Genomic DNA, 19,799 nt, shown 5'->3' on the forward strand with positions numbered 1-19,799 from the left:
AAGCATGGTGTTGCCAGTTCAACGCACGGCGGCTCCTAATGCTAGGATTATTAACATGTGAAGTAACTGCTAATATCTTTACAGCTGACCTAACCCAAAAAGTTTCAACTTCAGCTGGCAAGTGTAAACAGGGTATATAGTCGCATAGAAATAAATAATAATAATAAATAATAGGAGACGTATTAACCAGCTGTCGTGTTTGTACCGCTCCTAACTGACAAGGGTTTCCTCCTAAATTCGATTATTGACGGTAGGAAGACACTGGACATTATTATTATGATTTATTTCTTGGCAGACGCCCTTATCCAGGGCGACTTACAATTGATACAAGATATCACATTATTTTTACATAAACTTACCCATTTATACAGTTGGGTTTTTACTGGAGCAATCTAGGTAAAGTACCTTGCTCAAGGGTACAGCAGCAGTGTCCCCACCGGGGATTGAACCCACGACCCTCTGGTCAAGAGTCCAGAGCCCTAACCACTACTCCACACTGCTGCCGCCCTTCACTGATACACAGATAATAAGTGGATAGATATCAGTATTGATGGACTATCAATATGCACCAAATAATTAACTTACTATCTGCTGGCTTCCCAGCTAGATTTCAAACACCAAGTCATTTTTAATTTGTATCTATTGATTTATTTTTACCTCGTTAACTACTGTGACTTTATATAGTTTACAACCAACTGGAGCTTTGATAGCAAATCATTTCTTCACTGACAATTCCTTCAATTACATACATATATTAAAATTGTACTAACAGATGAAACGGTCTATAAATAACTTGACATTTGTTGCAGATACAGACTAGTTGCCACCTACACAATTACTCAGAGTAAGTACTAAAATCATATGAAAGGTTAAACGTAAAACCGACCTGTTTTGAAATACTTGTCAACGCGACCAGCCACATGAAATCACAACTTGTTGTGGATGCAATACCATTGCTTCAAATGCCCAAAATATAAAATAGCTATCCAATTACATTTAACCACAAATACAGAATTAAACAAAACGCACAAAGCAAGTAATAATAAAGTAATGTGTTTATTTTGAAAACATGCACTATTCACACCAGGCAACCTTATCTGGCAACTTTTCAAGTTACTTGTTTTAGCATTGAGTTTGTCGTAGCTCAAATTTTCCTTCCTCGCCCTTCCATAACAACAATAATAATAATAATAATAATAATAATAATAGACTTTAATAATAATAATAATAATAATAATAATAATAATAATAATAATAAATCTTCAGAATACGTCTGTATTAACATTACATTTACTCCGCTTCTGGTTTACTTGGGTTTAGAAGAGCAGATATGAAATATCAGTTTACTTTTGACATTTCTTGGGCTTTTTTTAAATATTTGTCTATCTGTTTCTTTCAACAAAGGAGAGTCAAGTAAGATGAATTAAGACTGTTCGGCAGTCAATTGCTATTAATATTTAGATTTGAACTTGGTGTAAACAATTCATGGTCTATGTGGCCTCCTCAGAATAATCCTGTAAATAACCAGTCTGACGGAATTGATGACTATAGTTATGCATTCAGTTTTTAAATGTATTAATTTTTACCAAGCCTCCCTATACCCCACAATGATGGTACCATTAAAAGCTAAAAAAACAATCCTTAACGTCGGTGTGTACATCTTTAATAACCTGTCTAAAAATATATAATTTTAGCAAGTGGAGCCAATACAGTCGGAAAGTTACAGGGTCAAATGTTGGAATGAGAAATCGAGAAGGATGCTAACATGCTTTACAAAAAATGTAAATAATCACGGTTTGTGGAACGAGATCAGAGACAAAGGATCTATCAGTGTTTCCCTACACAGACTGATTGAAGTTAGATTTGTTTTTATTGGCTAGTGTTTAAAACACATAGCTGGTACTTTTCTGTTTGATTGTAATTATTTGATTGTAAGGGAGCTGAATGTTTTCAAAGCTTTTTTCATCAGACTTTTTAATTCATGTTAAACTTAAAAATCGGTTATTTTGCAGGCAGGTAGCACCATGGACTGAAACCAGTTTCCAAATAAAAAGAGAAATCACCTTACCTTTTCAGACATTGATGTTTAAGCTTAAAATCCATTGTGGAGAGCAGCAAGTCATGGGTGCTGCATTTTTCAGTTCCAGCTTGAGCTGCATAATGGATTTCTAAATGCAGATACATCCATATTTCCAAATGACATAATTCCTTCTCATGGCACAAGGGTTACCATATATAATACGTTCTGTTCTCCCATAGAAAAGTAAACGGGCAAGGGGATTGAATTGAGGGAAATTAGTGAAAATACCACGACTGGATCTTGCTGCTTTATCAGAAAATAATGGAAGGCTTTGTAATGCTTCATAAGAACTTGAATAGTCTAAGCATTTTAAACTTCTTTTAGTCCTCACATTAGTTGTTGCAGAGTTGACCATATTCAAATGAACACTGGAGGAAGAAACCTGTTAATGTTGCACAAAATAATAGAAAGGAAAATAAGAAGTGCCCTGTACATTCATCAATACATCATGGCACAGGAACATATTTATTTTATGTATTTTTCAACAAGGGATTATAATAGAACAGCCTTCTTAAATATTTTAATTTCCCTATTTATACTGCCTATCAGCACTGTATATAACCCAATAGTGTAAAAATGTAATGTTAACAAACATGTCCTAACATCGTGCATGAAATACACATAACACTGCCACCTAGTGGTTCAGACAAAAAATGGGAGGGGGGAGGGGGGGGGGGGGGGGGGGGTCCTGTCTGGTTAACGTTACATTTTAAAGAATTATTTGTATTATACAAGTGCCTTGTACAAAATGACACCCGTTAAACCATTAGTTTTATTCTTGTTTTATAGTAAAAATGAGTATCCTAAATACCACCATTTATATGTAGAGACTTTCTTTAACAAAAGTCATGTTCACTTTTGGAACAAATCACATGGATGACGTCACTCCATGGGAAAGTTAAACAAACTTTCTTTAAAAAACAAACAATTAACAAAATAAATATATTTTTTTAATTAAGTAAAATAAATAAAATAAACCTTTAACAAAGGTTTGTGTCAAGCACGGTCTGCACAAAGATCATCCTTTGAAAATTAAATAAAAATAAAATAAAACAATCACATTGTAACACCATCTGTATTATAACTTAAACATTTATCCAGCAATGCTTTTGTACAGAGATCACAGATTACCACAATGAGAAGAATGAAGGGAAAACTGACAGTATAGGTGTGACAAGATAACTTCAATAAACTCAGATACTTCCAGATTGTTACATTTTATTTGACATACATTAAATGAGAAAACACAGAACACACGCCTGGTTTGCTTCACTTCTTATTCCATTCTGCCATCTCCTTCTTTTCACAAACCACCTCCTTTACATAAGGTGTTAGGTAGTTATCATCCTATAAAACAAAATACATGAATGTCTTCAAAATGAAATGCATATTGATCTCCACATACATAATCTTAAAACCATTAAATATATATTTTTTAAAAATAGTCAATGTTGGATTATGCAACAGCAGCTTGTACAGGTTATTTCAATTTTTAAAAAAAATGGTTGATAAAACATTATGTATTTTTCATCAACACAACTGTAGATATAACAAACAGACAAACCTCTTCGTATTTTGTCCACTGATCTTTGGGCAGGACCTGCTGTTTCATAGACAAGTCAAGTGCTCTCTTGATACGGAACATTCTGTCATTGTACACGGGCTCTGGGAGCCTCTTCAAAGCCTCTTTCACATCATCATCCTCATACATAGTGTCATCTCGCATCAGTCCTAACAGAAGAAGAATATTAACTTTTCTTTTAGTATTCTTTATTCTTATATGTAGAACACAGGCAACAAATGGTAATTTAAACAGAAACACCAATCTGTACTGCCAACAATTACTTTACAGGTCATCAAACCACAATAATGGTGCATACTGATGACAAATAGACACTACAAGTGTGGAAATAAGGTTTATATCTAGGTAAAACCCATTTCAGCTGAGGATTTCAATTAAGACATGAGGTCTAAGTAATGCATCCTCCAAGATTAAGAGGTTTTACAAATGTTTGTACCAAACAGATTTCTAACATCACATTATTTGTTTTTGTTATTTGTACTGAGTAAATGCTATTTGAGAATTAAGTATATTTCTTGATTGTTGATAGCGTAATTGGTTCCTTCTTGATTGTGAAATAATTGAGACAGGTGTTGTAGAGAGGCAATTGGCTGAATACAAAGTACAAGTAAGGTTAGTTATGGGGCTTTCAATCATTTTGAGCATTATAGAGGAATATAACACCAACTATTTGAGTGGCATTGAAGCAGGGACATATTTTAGTTAGTCAGACATTTGTACTCCAAAAGGTGACTTGTGGCAGCAGGAGGAAAGTAATATAGAATGGCATCAGGTCTGTTTCAGTAACCCTGTAACAGCAAGTCAACCTTATTGGTTGCAACAAAATAGTGTACCTAAAGCTACATTAAAAATACATAAATAAATAAATAAATGGGATAATGTTTTTCACACTTTTTTGTTGCATGCTACTTTTAAGTTACTATTTGATACCATGTTTACTGTCATTTTGTTTTACATTATCCAGAATGTTCACTGTTAACTTGATTAATTTAAAATTGTATGAACTAGATTGGTATCAGAGGATAAACAGTGTAGAGGAAGTTTAATAAAAACACAGAATCTTAATGATTAATAAGAGGTCTACACCTAATAAAACTGAATTTCTTTGCTTAAAAACTTCACAGAATATAGATCAAATTTGAACTATTGCAGTCCCAGAAAAACACTAAATTAGAGAGTATACACAAACAAAGTCCTGAAGGAATCGGGAAACTTTTTGTAAATAGGTTGATATATCTATCTAATGTCAAGTTCACATGATCAGTACTGTGTATTTATGCTGAGCCTCCTGACATTTTTATTGTACCAATATATATTTGTGTGATGAATTATGGTGCTCATGAAAGGGAATACATTGGCAGCACTTAATCTACGGAGCAAGAATTGCACAAGCAGTGCCTGTAGATCTTAGCCCTGCCTGGGACTACCATTTTAAGGAGCAGTTCCTTTGCTATGCCCCATCCAATTGGTCTTGCCATCAAAAGATGCAGTTACAATTGTATAGTAATTTCATGAAGTCTACAGCTGGCCACCAAGGCTAAAATAAAACCACCAAACTCTTTCCTAAAAATTGGGGTCAATCTCAGGTCAGTTAAAGGGGGATAATGTGTTAGCTTACTGCAACACTTCAATATATATTGTAAATGAATTAGTATTGTACTGGCTTTCCTGGACTATGTGCTGTGAATAGGAGATTTTTTTTTTTATTTTTTTATTTCTGTTTTAAAGCGCAAGTCAAATGTACTTACCAAGCTTGTTGAAGCCTGCAGCATTGTAGTACCACTTCCGTAAACCAGACAACAATCGGCCTGTCGCTGACACTGAAATGTAAGATAAGCCATAAGCTTACTATGAAAATTCAATTTTATATAAAACGCTTTTAAATATTGTTCATCTGGAATGCTGATGGATGTAAGGCAGTTTCTCACAATTAATGCAGCTTTTTCAAAGTTATACACAGCAGTTATTGATAAACGGCATCCTGTAATTTGAAATTGATTTTGCATTGCAGTACAAAAAGCTGCATGACTTTAAACCATTCTGGCAGTTACTGTATTGTGGCAAGAGTAGAAAGAGTCACTCAAGTAGGGTGCATATATACTTGATTTTAAAAACAATGGGCATTAGGAACTTTAGAAACTTGTACCAACCCTAAATCCACTCTGAACTGATCACAGTTATCACAGCAGGAAGAAGTTGAATGATAATTAGCAAAAGCACAACACGAATAAGTTGGAAATCTGAACTGTAAGAAATGTACCGTACTCCTTGTTGTTACAGGCAGGTTAACTTATCAATATACACTATGCTTTACCAAAATGCCTTGCAAAAAATTGAATATTCCTTTGTATAAATGGTTCTTACATGTCTAACTGAGGTTTTATCATTGTAAAGACATCTTTATTTGATGTTTTATTTTTACCTCAAATTGAGGGTGGGGAATTTGTGCGGCATCTTAAATTTAAGTGTCTTAAATGCAAAGGAATACAGTATTTCCATTTTTGTATTTTCATTTTAATTGGTTTCTGGCATTTTCAGTACATGTACTCATTTACAGGGTTAAACATCAGTTTGGCATCTGTTAATGCAATTTGAGTGTTGGTACAGGTATTTAAATTGATGTTCTAAGCTTTAAAGGGAGTCTCATTGGGCTTTGTAAGATTAATTATAAAATGTACAACATTTGCAAAAAAATCTGAACGCATCAAAACATCGTTTCATCCAACCGAGATCCTTTCTGTTCACTGCAAATATGTAGAGATGTAGTAACGCAGTTGAGATATTTGCATTTGCCTATTTCCTTGCTGTTACAGTATCTCATATAGTCTTACTGTTTAAGCTTGTCTTGTGTCCCAATATACACCTGCCATACAAAATATTCAAAAGAGACAGTAACACGGGAAAGGTTTCAGGCAAGTCACACTCTCTGATATCCCCAGTTACTACAAGCTTCTGCAAGTACTAAAAGGAGTGTTCTCAATTAATTAGACATGAATTAAAAAGGGAACGTAAGGACTTACGCCACACCCATAGAATGTGTAATAGAAATAACTAGACCAGGATGCTAAAACACCAACCACATTCTTCTTTGGAGTTATTCAAAGTACTGTTTATTTTTGTACAGGGCTGAAGTTAGTTACTTATTCCAGATTCGAGGCTTAAGTTAGTTCCTTATTCGCACAGTTACGTATTGAATATTAGCTCACATTCTAAGGGGGAAATCACATAGATAGTCTGGATGTGCCACCTCAAGTAGGGTATCATTTTAAAGCTTGAGCATTTCTCTTCAACAAAAAGTAGATTGCAGAATGACACAAGCAGGCATTCACAGGCTACACCATGAAATATAACCCCTCCCCCTTATCAATAGTTGCTACTTCATTGACTACTAGCTCACATTCTAAGGGTTAAATCACATCGGTAGCCTGGTTGTGCCACCTCAAGTAGGGTATCACTTTAAAGCATGAACATGCATCTTCAAATTAAAGTAGTTTGCAGAGTGGCACACACACCCTTCTTTTCCTGCATATTAGCACACATTGTGAGGACTCAGCCACTTCAAGCAGGGTGTGACGTTGAAGGTTAAGCAATTGTCATGCGAATAGAGTATGGTGCATAGTGGCATGTACAGTACGCGAAATTGTTATTTTTGTCGGTGACTGACCAAATCCTGACTCTGAGTGTTACACTCAGGACTATTAATGCCCTTGTGCGCTAATATGCAAGAAAAGTGTGTGTTCAAAGCATGTGAATGCCTACTTGTGTCCCTCTGCAAACTACTTTGTTTTGAAGATAAATGTAAAAGCTTTCAAATGATACTGTACTTGAGGCGGCATATCCAGACTATCTATGTGATTTCCCCCCTTAGAATGTGAGCTAATATTCAATACGTAACTGTGCGAATACGTAAATAACTTCAGCCTCGAATCGGGAATATGTAACTAATTTCAGCCCTCGAATCGGGAATAAGTATCTAACTTCAGCCTTGAATCTAGAATAAGTAACTAACTTCAGCCCGGTTCTTTCTGTTTTGTTTAAATTCAAGACACCTATCCAGTACAAAGTACTTACTGTGCTGCTACTTTAAACCCAAGCCTACCAATTACGAGTCGCTACAATAAACGCAGGTCTTTTTTAATCTCCTAGATAATACTGCCCTCTTGTGGCATTTAGTTACAACAATATATACGGTGTAGTATGGCTTATGTTTCATTATATTTTGATCATGTTATTTTAGAATTTGCGACATTAATTTTCAAGGTATAAGGTCCATGACAATCAAATATATCAATGACAAACTGTGACTCTTTAAAGTAGCACCTACCACTTCTACAGTGTGTCGGTTTCAGTCTTCACTTCAATTTAAGTATTTGTAAACCCCTCCGCCATCTTTCTGTACACCTGGAGTTGTAAATCTCGATACTTATTTTTATAGATCTGGTTTCATTTGTTATTATTGATTATCCTTCAGTGGTTAAACTAGATGAAGGCCGCAGTATGAACTGGATATACTACAGTGGGATCCAGATTTAATGGGGTAAATTACATTCCTAATTAAATGCAACTTTCAAACACAAACATACAGGCCAAAGCCTCGAACTAAATGATTCGTTTTTTGCTGGTGTTCTTGTCTTTCTAAAGCTGTCGATTAAGTTGTTTAGGTACTCTATATACAGTACAGTATTCTACAAATCAACTGAAGTCTGGAATTTAAAATTTACTTATTGATAAAACGTACTGCCTTAAAACATTGTATGGTAATTAATTAAGAAAGGAAAACTGCCAACTATCACTAACACCTTACTTTTTCTAAATATTTGTGTTTTACCTTGAACACTTGAACCTGGCCTTGCCCTATAAACACTTCTGTATGAGTCCCCCCCCCCAAACAATAATGTATTACAAATCTAAAAATGTAACTTACGTAACCTCAATTCATCAAAAATTAAATACATACGAGACATAGTAACTAGTAGCATATATTCTGTATGTCGAACAGTTTATCCTACCTGGTGCCCTCGCCGCCATCTTTACTGCAAATGTTCTTGAGATCGATTCTGGGTAAAGGAAATCGTCATATTATCATATGACGTCGTGTTCCGAATGCATTCTGGAACACTGTCAGATAGGACGGAAAATATTCAACCAACTTTATTAACTAGACAAACGGCGATTGATTTAAAGATGCAGCGAGTGATACGGTTATAAAAAACATTTGTATTTTTGTAACGGAGTACTATATATACACATGATGAAGATGTTAAATGTGTGTAAACAAAACAACACATAGCTAAATACACGTTTAGTTTTACATTTACATGTGTCACGGCATGAAAGCAACAGGGGTTTAATTTTGGACGAAGAACTTGTCTAATTGAACTTTATTGAGAAAGTAATAAAATAGTGCGCTGTTAATACCCATGTCCAAGTATTGTTATGTATGGTTTATATCTGGCCAGACGGAGGTCTTCCAAAATGATCATCAAACATTAAGCGTACAACGTGGTCTTTAAAAAATGTTGACATCCGAGGGCCCTACATTTTCTAAATGTAATTACTCACAATGAATGTAGAAATAGATACTTTTGACTGGTTTACGATATCCTATGAACAGAACTGTTACCTGTCTTCCTGGAGCAAAAACTAAGGACATTGACTCAAGAGTGTGCAAATTATTAAATAATCAGATTTTAAAAAAGGAGTCTGTGGTCATTGGACATGTAAGTACAAATGACATAAGAAAGAAGAAATCTGAAGTTCTTAAAGAGGACTTCAGATCATTAATAAAACAACTAAGGTGGTCAGGATGCAGAATTATTCTGTCAGGTCTATTACCTGTTCTTGGTTGTGGGGAAGAAAAATTCAGCAGAATTAGGGCTGTAAATGCATGGCTAGCTGGCTGGTGTGCTCAAGAGGGTCTGGGTTTTTATAAATAACAGACTGTTTCTGGAGAAGAAATAGATTTTATAAGAAGGATGGACTTCATCTAAATAGATCATGGGCAAGCAGGTTAGCGGAACTAATATATATATATATATATACACAGTACTGTGCAAAAGTTTTAGGCAGGTGTGAAAAAATGCTGTAAAGTAAGAATGCTTTAAAAAATAGACATGTTAATAGTTTATATTTATCAATTAACAAAATGCAAAGTGAGTGAACAGAAGAAAAATCTACATCAAATCAATATTTGGTGTGACCACCCTTTGCCTTCAAAACAGCATCAATTCTTCTAGGTACACTTGCACACAGTTTTTGAAGGAACTCGGCAGGTAGGTTGGCCCAAACATCTTGAGGAACTAACCATAGTTCTTCTGTGGATTTAGGCAGCCTCAGTTGCTTCTCTCTCTTCATGTAATCCCAGACAGACTCGATGATGTTGAGATCAGGGCTCTGTGGGGGCCATACCATCACTTCCAGGGCTCCTTGTTCTTCTTTACGCTGAAGATAGTTCTTAATGACTTTTGCTGTATGTTTGGGGTCGTTGTCATGCTGCAGAATAAATTTGGGGCCAATCAGGTGCCTCCCTGATGGTATTGCATGATGGATAAGTATCTGCCTGTACTTCTCAGCATTGAGGAGACCATTAATTCTGACCAAATCCACAACTCCATTTGCAGAAATGCAGCCCCAAACTTGCAAGGAACCTCCACCATGCTTCACTGTTGCCTGCCGACACTCATTCGTGTACCGCTCTCCAGCCCTTCGGCGAACAAACTGCCTTCTGCTACAGCCAAATATTTCAAATTTTGACTCATCAGTCCAGAGCACCTGCTGCCATTTTTCTGCACCCCAGTTCCTGTGTTTTCGTGCATAGTTGAGTCACTTGGCCTTATTTCCACGTCGGAGGTATGGCTTTTTGGCCGCAAGTCTTCCATGAAGGCCACTTCTGACCAGACTTCTCCGGACAGTAGATGGGTGTACCAGGGTCCCACTGTTTTCTGCCAATTCTGAGCTGATGGCACTGCTGGACATCTTCCGATTGCGAAGGGAAGTAAGCATGATGTGTCTTTCATCTGCTGCAGTAAGTTTCCTTGGCTGACCACTGCGTCTACGGTCCTCAACGTTGTCCGTTTCTTTGTGCTTCTTCAAAAGAGCTTGGACAGCACATCTGGAAACCCTTGTCTGCCTTGAAATTTCTGCCTGGGAGAGACCTTGCTGATGCAGTATAACTACCTTGTGTCTTGTTGCTGTGCTCAGTCTTACCATGGTGTATGACTTTTGACAGTAAACTGTCTTCAGCAACCTCACCTTGTTAGCTGAGTTTGGCTGTTCCTCACACAGTTTTATTCCTCCTACACAGCTGTTTCTGTTTCAGTTAATGATTGTGTTTCAACCTACATATTGAATTGATGATCATTAGCACCTGTTTGGTATAATTGTTTAATCATACACCTGACTACATGCCTACAGAATCCCTGACTTTGTGCAAGTGTACCTAGAAGAACTGATGCTGTTTTGAAAGCAAAGGGTGGTCACACCAAATATGGATTTGATTTAGATTTTTCTGCTGTTCACTCACTTTGCATTTAGTTAATTGATCAATATAATCTATTAACATGTCTATTTTTGAAAGCATTCTTACTTTACAGCATTTTTTCACACCTGCCTAAAACTTTTGCACAGTACTGTATATATAATTTTTTTTGCATGTCTGTTTGCCAGTTTGAGTGTCAATCCCCAAGGTTTTTTTTGTTTTGTTTTTTTACAATAGACTCAAAATGTAAAAACAATCTGCAGAGAGAAAAAAAAAGTCACAACCTGCGTATGGCCAGGTCATTACATTGATGTCCATGATAATAAGGTGGACAGCTAAGTTATTAAAGATTGGAAGGAGGGTCAGGGGGTCATGGGCTCTTTGAGATCATCTATTAAACCAAGGCCCTTTATTTTGGGGCATAACAGATCACATGCCTAATAAAAGTTCAAACAATTCCCTACCCTCTGAGTCTACAATGCTTGAACATAAGCCAGGAAAGTGAGGCATCAGAATGAAAACTAGCTGCTGCATGCATCTACACTATGGTTAGTTTCACCCCTCCTCCCCTTCCCCTAAGATCACTGTGAACAGATGAAACTTCAGATATTTCAACAGTTTGTTAGCAAAATGTTTGTTGACCCCAAACATGATTTATATTTTCATTAGAATGTTAATGGTACTGTACCAGAAAAAACAGGACTGCCCAAAATTCATTATTTCATCCAAACTCGAAGAAGAATCCTTATGAAAAAAACAATGAGTCATGCTGAAGAAATGCTCTTTATTTATCATTTTAGACATATTAGTACATTTATGATGCAGTGCATTCTGCAATTAAAGTGTCTTCTGAAACATTTCAAAATCCTTGAGTGAGGCCAAGGCAATCTCTGTACAGAAGACTTAATTGGGGAGTGAGACCAGTCGATCCAATGAGATGTAGTTTGGCTCAACTGGGTCATACTGGGCCCTTCCCAAGTGCTTTAGGAACAAATGCCTCTCCTTAATTCAATAAGGTTGCATTCAATGCCAAAAAAAACCAAAAACAGGTAAAACATTAGACTAATTCACATGAACAGATTATTATATATTTGTTTTAATATAACTGTTTCAGTTTCAGCTCACAAAAATAGAAGGAAGAGCATTTATTTTTATTAACAAGCAATTTAAAGTCATACTTGGAGCAACACTGAAGAACTATTCAACACTACTGCTATAGTGTTAGTCCCTAATACTGTTTATTTTTAGTGTTTACAGTACATTTACATATGCATTATAGAAGACCACAAAATAACTTAATGGGCTTCTAACTTTATCCAGCTTACCTGTGTGTGGCCAAGGCAGAGAAATCCCAACAAACTGCTGTGCAAATCAAATTGTTGCCAACCACATCTAACACCTTCCATACCTAACCTAATTAAAGCAAGAGTCTGATTTGCTGTAACCACGTTAAAAAGGCTGGTTGCAACATGGAACTAAAATTAAAACTGTACTATATTTATAATAATGAAATAAGGATTTTTTTTTTTAATTATACATAATGTATTGGATGTTTAATAAAATAATTAAAAGGAATATGTTATTCTTAAAGTTGAAGGATGCTCCTTCCTTACGTTTATCTTGGATACCAGTGACTTATTTTTGCATTTTGTGCAATAAACATAGAAAACAGGCAAAAGTTTGCTTATTAAAACACATTGTATTAAAACTGTCAGCCGCACTTTACTATAATACCTTCTAAGGATACAGTTTGAAACCCAAACCCTTGGGTGCCTGAGGGAATTTGACAATGAGATTGTGAGAGATGCCCATTGTATTGTGCAAAGTCAAAGATTCCTGTAAGTTTCTTTTTGCTTGCAGTTAAAAGCTTTGGTATTCTCGTAACAAATGTGTTGGACTTCATTTTCCTTAAAACCCAGTTCTATCTGATACACCAGTACAAAAGAGCAAAACATAAATTAGGGATATCTGGTGGACAAGAGGTTTTCAGCTTACACACAATAATTGTGCATATACTAACCATGTAATAAAACATGCATGTAGAAAACACAACAATTGCTTGAAGAAGTAGAGCACTCAGCACTGCATCTTGAACAATTATCATTTCAAAACTAACAGGCTGTATGGTCAAATAACTTACTTTAAGGTTTTCTTTTACTGGTTCCAAACTCCCAGTTAATAACCTTGGAAGACGCGTCACAAGATCCATAGTCTAAAAAATATGAAACAAAAAACTCAACGGTATCATTTAACTGGTTGTAGAGTTGTTTAACCTTTTCAGTGCATTTGACTAGAGGGCTCATCATTTTATTGTATCTCCCAGAGAACAAAAGAGATCATTATCTAATCATAAACTGCAAAATCATCTCGGAACAAATGATTCCATTTGTTTAATGTATTGGCAAAAATTATTTGTTTTTCTTTAGGGTTCTCATTTAAAATGTGGTCCTTTAAGCACTGATCATGTCAAATATACCCCTTGCCTCCTAAATACCAATTGGACTGCATTTGAGTACAAACCATCTGATTGTATACAAATATCCTTTGGTTTGTGCATGCACTGGTTTAAAATACAAATGTGTTTTATTTCATGTAACCTTCGCATCAGACTCCATATTTGTGCAGTAGCTCAGAGCTAACAGCCCATTTCAACACTGCATTAAAGTGCTGGCTGTTTGCATAGCTGTTTTTATGACCTGTGCTTGATTTGTTGGTTTAGCAATGCATTATCTGATCAAGTGTTTCCAATATGACTTTCCACACAGGACCTGCCTTCTGCACATTCAATCCAAGCTCTTTCTGGAAAAAGCCTAATCTGTTGTCCAGCCTCTCAGCACTAAAGTTCAGCAGATACGGTGCTTTGGAGACCATTTCCTTAATTAGTCTCACTGAAGAAAAGTATGCACAAGTCTTGATTATATGGTAGGTGTTAATAATACCAATAACTAAAATGGACATGGTATGTTTCCAATTTAATTTCAATTCCAAACTGTAGCCAATAAGAATTACTAGTAACCATGACCAGAGCAGGAGCCAAGTCTTATTAAACGATTAAAGCTAAAAAATTAGTAGAAAAAATATCATAAAAATGTAATTTAAAAGCAATGTCTGCTTGGAACGAGGGTTACAAATATGTATAGCTATATACAGTATGCACAGCGTGTACAATATCTGTCCACCAGATTATGCAAAGTAAAAATCCCATTAGTACAAAAGGCAAACAAGAACACCTATTCTTTCTGCCTCATTTTGACTGTGTCATAAAAATGATATATTTATTAATGGTTTTGTGGCTATCCTAAGACATACCTGTCCCGCAGATCCTCCATGCTCTCTGTGAGGGTTCTTGGAGATAAAGCGACCCTGGTGGCTCTCCTCCACACCCACCTCTTTGAGAAAAAACAGCCTCTCTTTAATATCAGTTTCAAAATCCAAGTGGAGCAGCATTGGGGTGCTGTTCCAGTTTGGACAGGTCAACACCTTCAGGAAAGAGAAGATTCATGTCAATCATTATTCAAGGAGCATTCAATGACACTGATAGCAAGGCCTGTGACACACAGGGGAACTCATTTCAATCCTTGTTTCATGCCTCTTTTTTTCTTTTATAATTTAAAATTTGGTGTAAAATATTTTTAGATTTTTTGATGAACTGTTTATCAGTTTTACCTCAGTTGTTCTGCTTAGTTCTAAAGGAGTCTCACCACTGCAACCCACTTGCCAATCAGACTGATTGGCAAAAGGTTAAGGTTGGCAGGTTAAGGGGTGTCAAGCTACTAAACCCTGGTGGCAAGGGTTCGGATCAGGAGGTTTCCACCTGGTCTGGGGGGTGCCTGACAAGTAGGGATCGTTGAGCGCAATATGTGAACTGTCCCCAGCGGATATTTCTCCGCAAACCAACCAAGCTCATCAACACACAACCAGGATTCAAACCATTGTGTAGCTCACCTTGCACTCCAGCACTGTAGTGCTTTTAATAGATAAGCCCAAGCTGCTCTACATCACATTTAATAAATTGCTAGTCTCTTCAGGATCAACTCCAGCACAATTCAGAGAGTAACGTTTACAGCATGTGCAGAAAGAAAATGAGTTAAACGTACTGCATTAGAAAGCCAAAATTGTATGTAGCCTATTTTGCATTGAAGAATGGTAACACAAATCACTAAATAATCATGCCAAAAGCTCATTGACAAATATCCTAATCATTTAAAAGAGGTTATCACTGTGAAAGGTGCCTCAACTAGCTATTAATTTCATTTTCCTTGTACAAATACTTTTGAATTAACATTTTTGGAGTTTTGCAAAAAAAAAAAAAAAAAATGCTGCAAAAGATTTTTCCTATAATTCTTTGTTTTCGAGAAATTTCTAGAAATTATAAATTTCCTGGGTTATGTAAACTTTTGACTACAACTGTGTATACATAAGCAGTATTCAAAACACGTGCAACCACTGTTTAAGTCAATACAACAAGGCTGTTTGTGTATCACATACATGAATATCAATGTCTCATTAAGTTCACAGGAGTGTCTTTAGAATTCCTTTAGTGTATAAAAATATGCAAAATGCTCATTATCTCAGTGGTGGTGTAGCATTTATATGTATATGGAAGATAAAATTAGTGGTGCCTTACACCTTAGTCTCTGTATCTTGTAAAATGTAAGGCACCATTAATTTAGAATTTCTAATTAAGATTATACTTTTTGACAACATTTAGGCAACATTCAAAATGTTAAAACTCTAAACTACTAACAGACCGTAATTTAAACCATAGCTATATTTAGAGGGCTATCATTTACATATGTGGTACTCACTTGTGGTTTTTTTCAGCCCATTCTAGACCAGGACTTGGTTTAACCCGGAACGTATGAACTTAAATTAAAGTCTAGGTTCCATTAAATAATTCCAATGTACAGGGCTCCCTGGCTTTTCCAATAGTTATTAATAGCAGTGCTTACCTTACTGTACACCACAATACTCTGCAGCAGAACAGCAGACAACAATGTATTTAATAAAGCTTTTTCTTCACTGACCAACCAGTTGAGTGTCAGTAACAGCACTCCCTGGTACTGCTGCTTTCTGTTGGTTTTGACCTTTATATGGAAGCAGGTTGTTTTGAAGGGCATCATGGTTGTTCTCGTCTTGGGGTTGTACAGCACTCTCTGTAGAACTGAAGTGGCATGTTTTCCATCTGCATCTCTCAGGGATAACCCAGCCGTGTTTGTGTGAAGAACTGCTGGCTGGAGGCTGAAACCAAGGGTTGTACTGCATGCTGGATTCATGGTGTGTGTAATGAAGCCACCAGGCTACACACCTGCAGTAAAGAACACCGCCGGTAGAACTGATCACCAAACAAAGCCATTTGAAAAAAATAAAAGAAACAACATTAAATATAGCACAAGGACTTAAACAAATGTATTACCAGTAAAATGAACTGATTTCTGTTGTCTGATATTAGGTAAAGATGAATCAGATTTGAATCGAAGTGAAGCAGAAGGTAAAAAAAATACAGCTTTTTGTATACATTAAATATATATATATATATATATAAACCTGTGCTTAAGAATTTCATTTTTTTCAAGCTGATCAATTTGACCATTTAAAAAGCACAGAGCTGTTACACAAAGCATTTGACTGTACCCAACTGAGCCTATATACTAGTGACAAAATAGCATATATGTTTCCAGCATTAATGAAGACTCACTTGTCACTTTGTGAACCAAGCACAAACAACAGCCAGGGGAGAGCTCTGGGCCACACACTTTTATTGTGCATATTTTATTCTGAGCTATAAAAGTAAATTAGCTTGGATCAGATATCAGTGCCATGTAAAGTTAATATTTTATCAAAATGACAGTTTTGTTATCAAACCTGCGTCATTTATAATTGTTTTTGTTCCAGAGATTATGCCACCGATTCTAGCAACAGCTACAAGCAGTAGTAAGGGAGACCGGGGCTAGTTGAGACAATTTGTGGAAAACACCACCTACAGGACACAAGAGGTATTAAATGAAAAATGCAGAAAAGTTTAATATTCAAACATTATAAATATTAACAGAACTAAAAATATCAGCAACATATATTTATCATTGAATTTAGACATCATAATACCTGTTATAAAATATAACTTCATAACATGTGTGCAATAAAAACAAATGTAATGAGTAAAAACATTGAATGAAACCAAATGATTCTGACCATTAAAATGTACTAACAAAACCCAACAAGTGGGATTAAAATACTGTTTAAAAACCATGATCTGACAAGTAGCCTTTCAGGTGTGGTGAAAGTTAATGAAAGACAAGGGCAATTACCCCACAGAAAATGATTACTGAGCAGGATATTAATGAAGAACAAATTCATTTCTGTATGAAACTTTTTGGAGTCAATCACATTAGCCTGCTTGAAACAAAACTGCTATTATTTTGAGATTCTAACTACTGACTTCTAACCACTCTACTTGGAACTGGTTTAGCTGAGTCAATCCCATGACAATTCCATAGGTTTTTATGAATATGTCTCAAATTAGTTCAGTTTATAAGTCTCCATCACAGGGAAAAGTGTATTTTTCGGAGAAGCGATCTGTGCCACCAACATTTATGGGATCAGGCAGGATCATTACTACTATATCTGATAAACGATGCATGCCAGCATCTTGTTTCTGGAAACATGAATTTAGTGTAAAGGGAATAGATTTGCAGGACCACAGAAACTTGGTGTATAGTTCATTTTCATTTCTTTCAAGAACACCATCAACAAAGGACAGCGAAGCCTGTGAATTACGTACTCTCCAGCTTTGACACATGCAGTATTATCACTCGGTTCATACTCGCTGTCTGACATCTCTGAATCTCGGGATTCTGAATCTGATGGCTGAAATTTGGTCTTTCTTGGTTGCTTGCCACTCTGCTGTCTCTGTTTTTTGATTGAGTTGTCTTTCCTGACGCGTAGCAGCTACAGCATCTTTCTCAGGTGTATCAGTCAAGATTCTACTTTTCTCTGGTTTGCGATCACCACTCTTCTTTGGTACCCGTGGACCTGCTTTAGGGAGAGGGAGGACAGCCTCTGGAATAATGTAGCCACTGGACATGGTAGAGGCTGAAGGCTGTTCACCGGACATGGCAGAAGCTGAAGGCTGGTTGTCAAAAAACAAGTTGACATTGTGTCTGTTGAAAGCAGCATCACAAGCCAATGAAGTCACTTCTGGTTTTCGTAAAGAAATCTCTGGAAGCCTTACAAAAGAACAAATAATATTACTGAAGAATGTAAAAGGAGAAACAATATTCCAAAAAGGAAAATAATAAATGTAATGTGGGTTAAATACCTGACATTCCATTTTCAAGCCAGCCTGCTGGTACGTCAGACTTCTTGTTTTTAATGGCAAGCTCAGAAGCAAGTTTTCAGACGTTTTTTTGTGCGAGTCCACAATACGTCTCTGAGACTCTTTGCAGGTATTCCACTAGGCTGGCTTCTTGAGTGAATACCATCCTGTGCTTGGTGTATTCTACATGCAGCTCAGCACCAGCGGACTTCTCTTGCAACTTTTTCACATGTTTTATATATATATATATATATATATATACACACACGCACACACACACACACACGCACACACACACATACATCCCTTACACAAAAAAATGTCCAAAAGTAGTACTGCAAGTGTGCCAAAATAAGACCAACAGGACCATAACTACTTGCAGTAGCCTATATTGCTTTTTTGTAAGGGATATACCGAAACAGTCCTAAACTGAAAGTATGAGAGCTCTGGGTGATGATTTTTTAAAAAAAAATGTATTTATAAGAAATTTATAAGAAAATCTTTAATACATTCTATAAAATAAACACATTCAGACATGTTTACAAACACAAAAGTACACATACTCTAAGTTCTATGCGCATAGCAACATCAAAATACGAAGTAGGCGTATACAAATACTCTCGTTCCTGCTTCCAAACACCCTCCATCGCATCCGATCCCACCCTACTGCACCCTGTCGCGACTGCATGCGATCGATTGCATGCAATCACGCAATCGGATTGCATGCGATCGGATTGCACTGAAATACCATATTGTATCTTGGCCTTAAGAATCATCTGATGCCCCGAAGAGTTTCTGGTGGATATTCCTTTGTGCTGCAGCTCAAAGAAGGGTAAAGTGGTGGAGTAAGTGTGCGCACGCACATGTGCCAGCTCGGCTGTACCCGGTGTTGCCAGATCCTCCCCCAAAAAATCTCTAGATGAATACAAGAAAACCTTTAGAATCATAGGTCTCAGCTGCCAAATGGCATGTCACAGTGTATCAGACACCTTCGTAAAAGAAACACTTTGACATTATGAATAAATCTTGGGAACAAAATGTTTTCCGACAGAAAAAAAACCAAAAAACTTTTAAAAATTGCTCTAAAATTAAAAATGCGCCAATTTCTTATCTCCAGATTACCCTGCACAGAAACGTAAAATCTTTAGATCTGGAGGGGAAAAACACTCTGAAATGCCAACGGACAGGTTGCGCCAGCTGCAGCTTTACCCCATTGGTTCAGTGCGGGAGAGTTCATCTTCATGCATGTTGGGGGAGCCTAGTCACCTTGTCCGCAAAATAAACAAGGGCCTCGAATACAACACAGTTGACAGTGAAACACTGATGTATAATGTGTTCTCTTATT

The 19,799-nt window shown here is 36.4% G+C and overlaps 1 protein-coding gene and 1 long non-coding RNA gene across 2 annotated transcripts; both read right to left on the minus strand.

The window, feature by feature from the left end:
• Nucleotides 1-3,281: 3,281 nt before the first annotated feature.
• On the minus strand, nucleotides 3,282-8,789 carry LOC117435762 (cytochrome b-c1 complex subunit 7). Its single transcript, XM_034059176.3, has 4 exons — nucleotides 8,672-8,789; nucleotides 5,411-5,482; nucleotides 3,645-3,811; nucleotides 3,282-3,427 (listed from the first exon to the last, which is right to left on the minus strand). Exons 1-4 carry the CDS (start codon nucleotides 8,688-8,690, stop codon nucleotides 3,350-3,352), a joined length of 336 nt encoding a protein of 111 aa, XP_033915067.1. The 5' UTR covers nucleotides 8,691-8,789; the 3' UTR covers nucleotides 3,282-3,349.
• Nucleotides 8,790-11,927: 3,138 nt separating this feature from the next.
• On the minus strand, nucleotides 11,928-19,714 carry LOC117435239 (uncharacterized). Its single transcript, XR_009313194.1, has 3 exons — nucleotides 18,458-19,714; nucleotides 14,449-18,365; nucleotides 11,928-13,351 (listed from the first exon to the last, which is right to left on the minus strand). It is a non-coding gene; the product is annotated as an uncharacterized LOC117435239 (long non-coding RNA).
• Nucleotides 19,715-19,799: the final 85 nt, after the last annotated feature.

This window comes from Acipenser ruthenus, chromosome 3 (genome assembly GCF_902713425.1).
Source record: "Acipenser ruthenus chromosome 3, fAciRut3.2 maternal haplotype, whole genome shotgun sequence".
In the NCBI taxonomy this organism is placed as follows: domain Eukaryota; kingdom Metazoa; phylum Chordata; class Actinopteri; order Acipenseriformes; family Acipenseridae; genus Acipenser; species Acipenser ruthenus.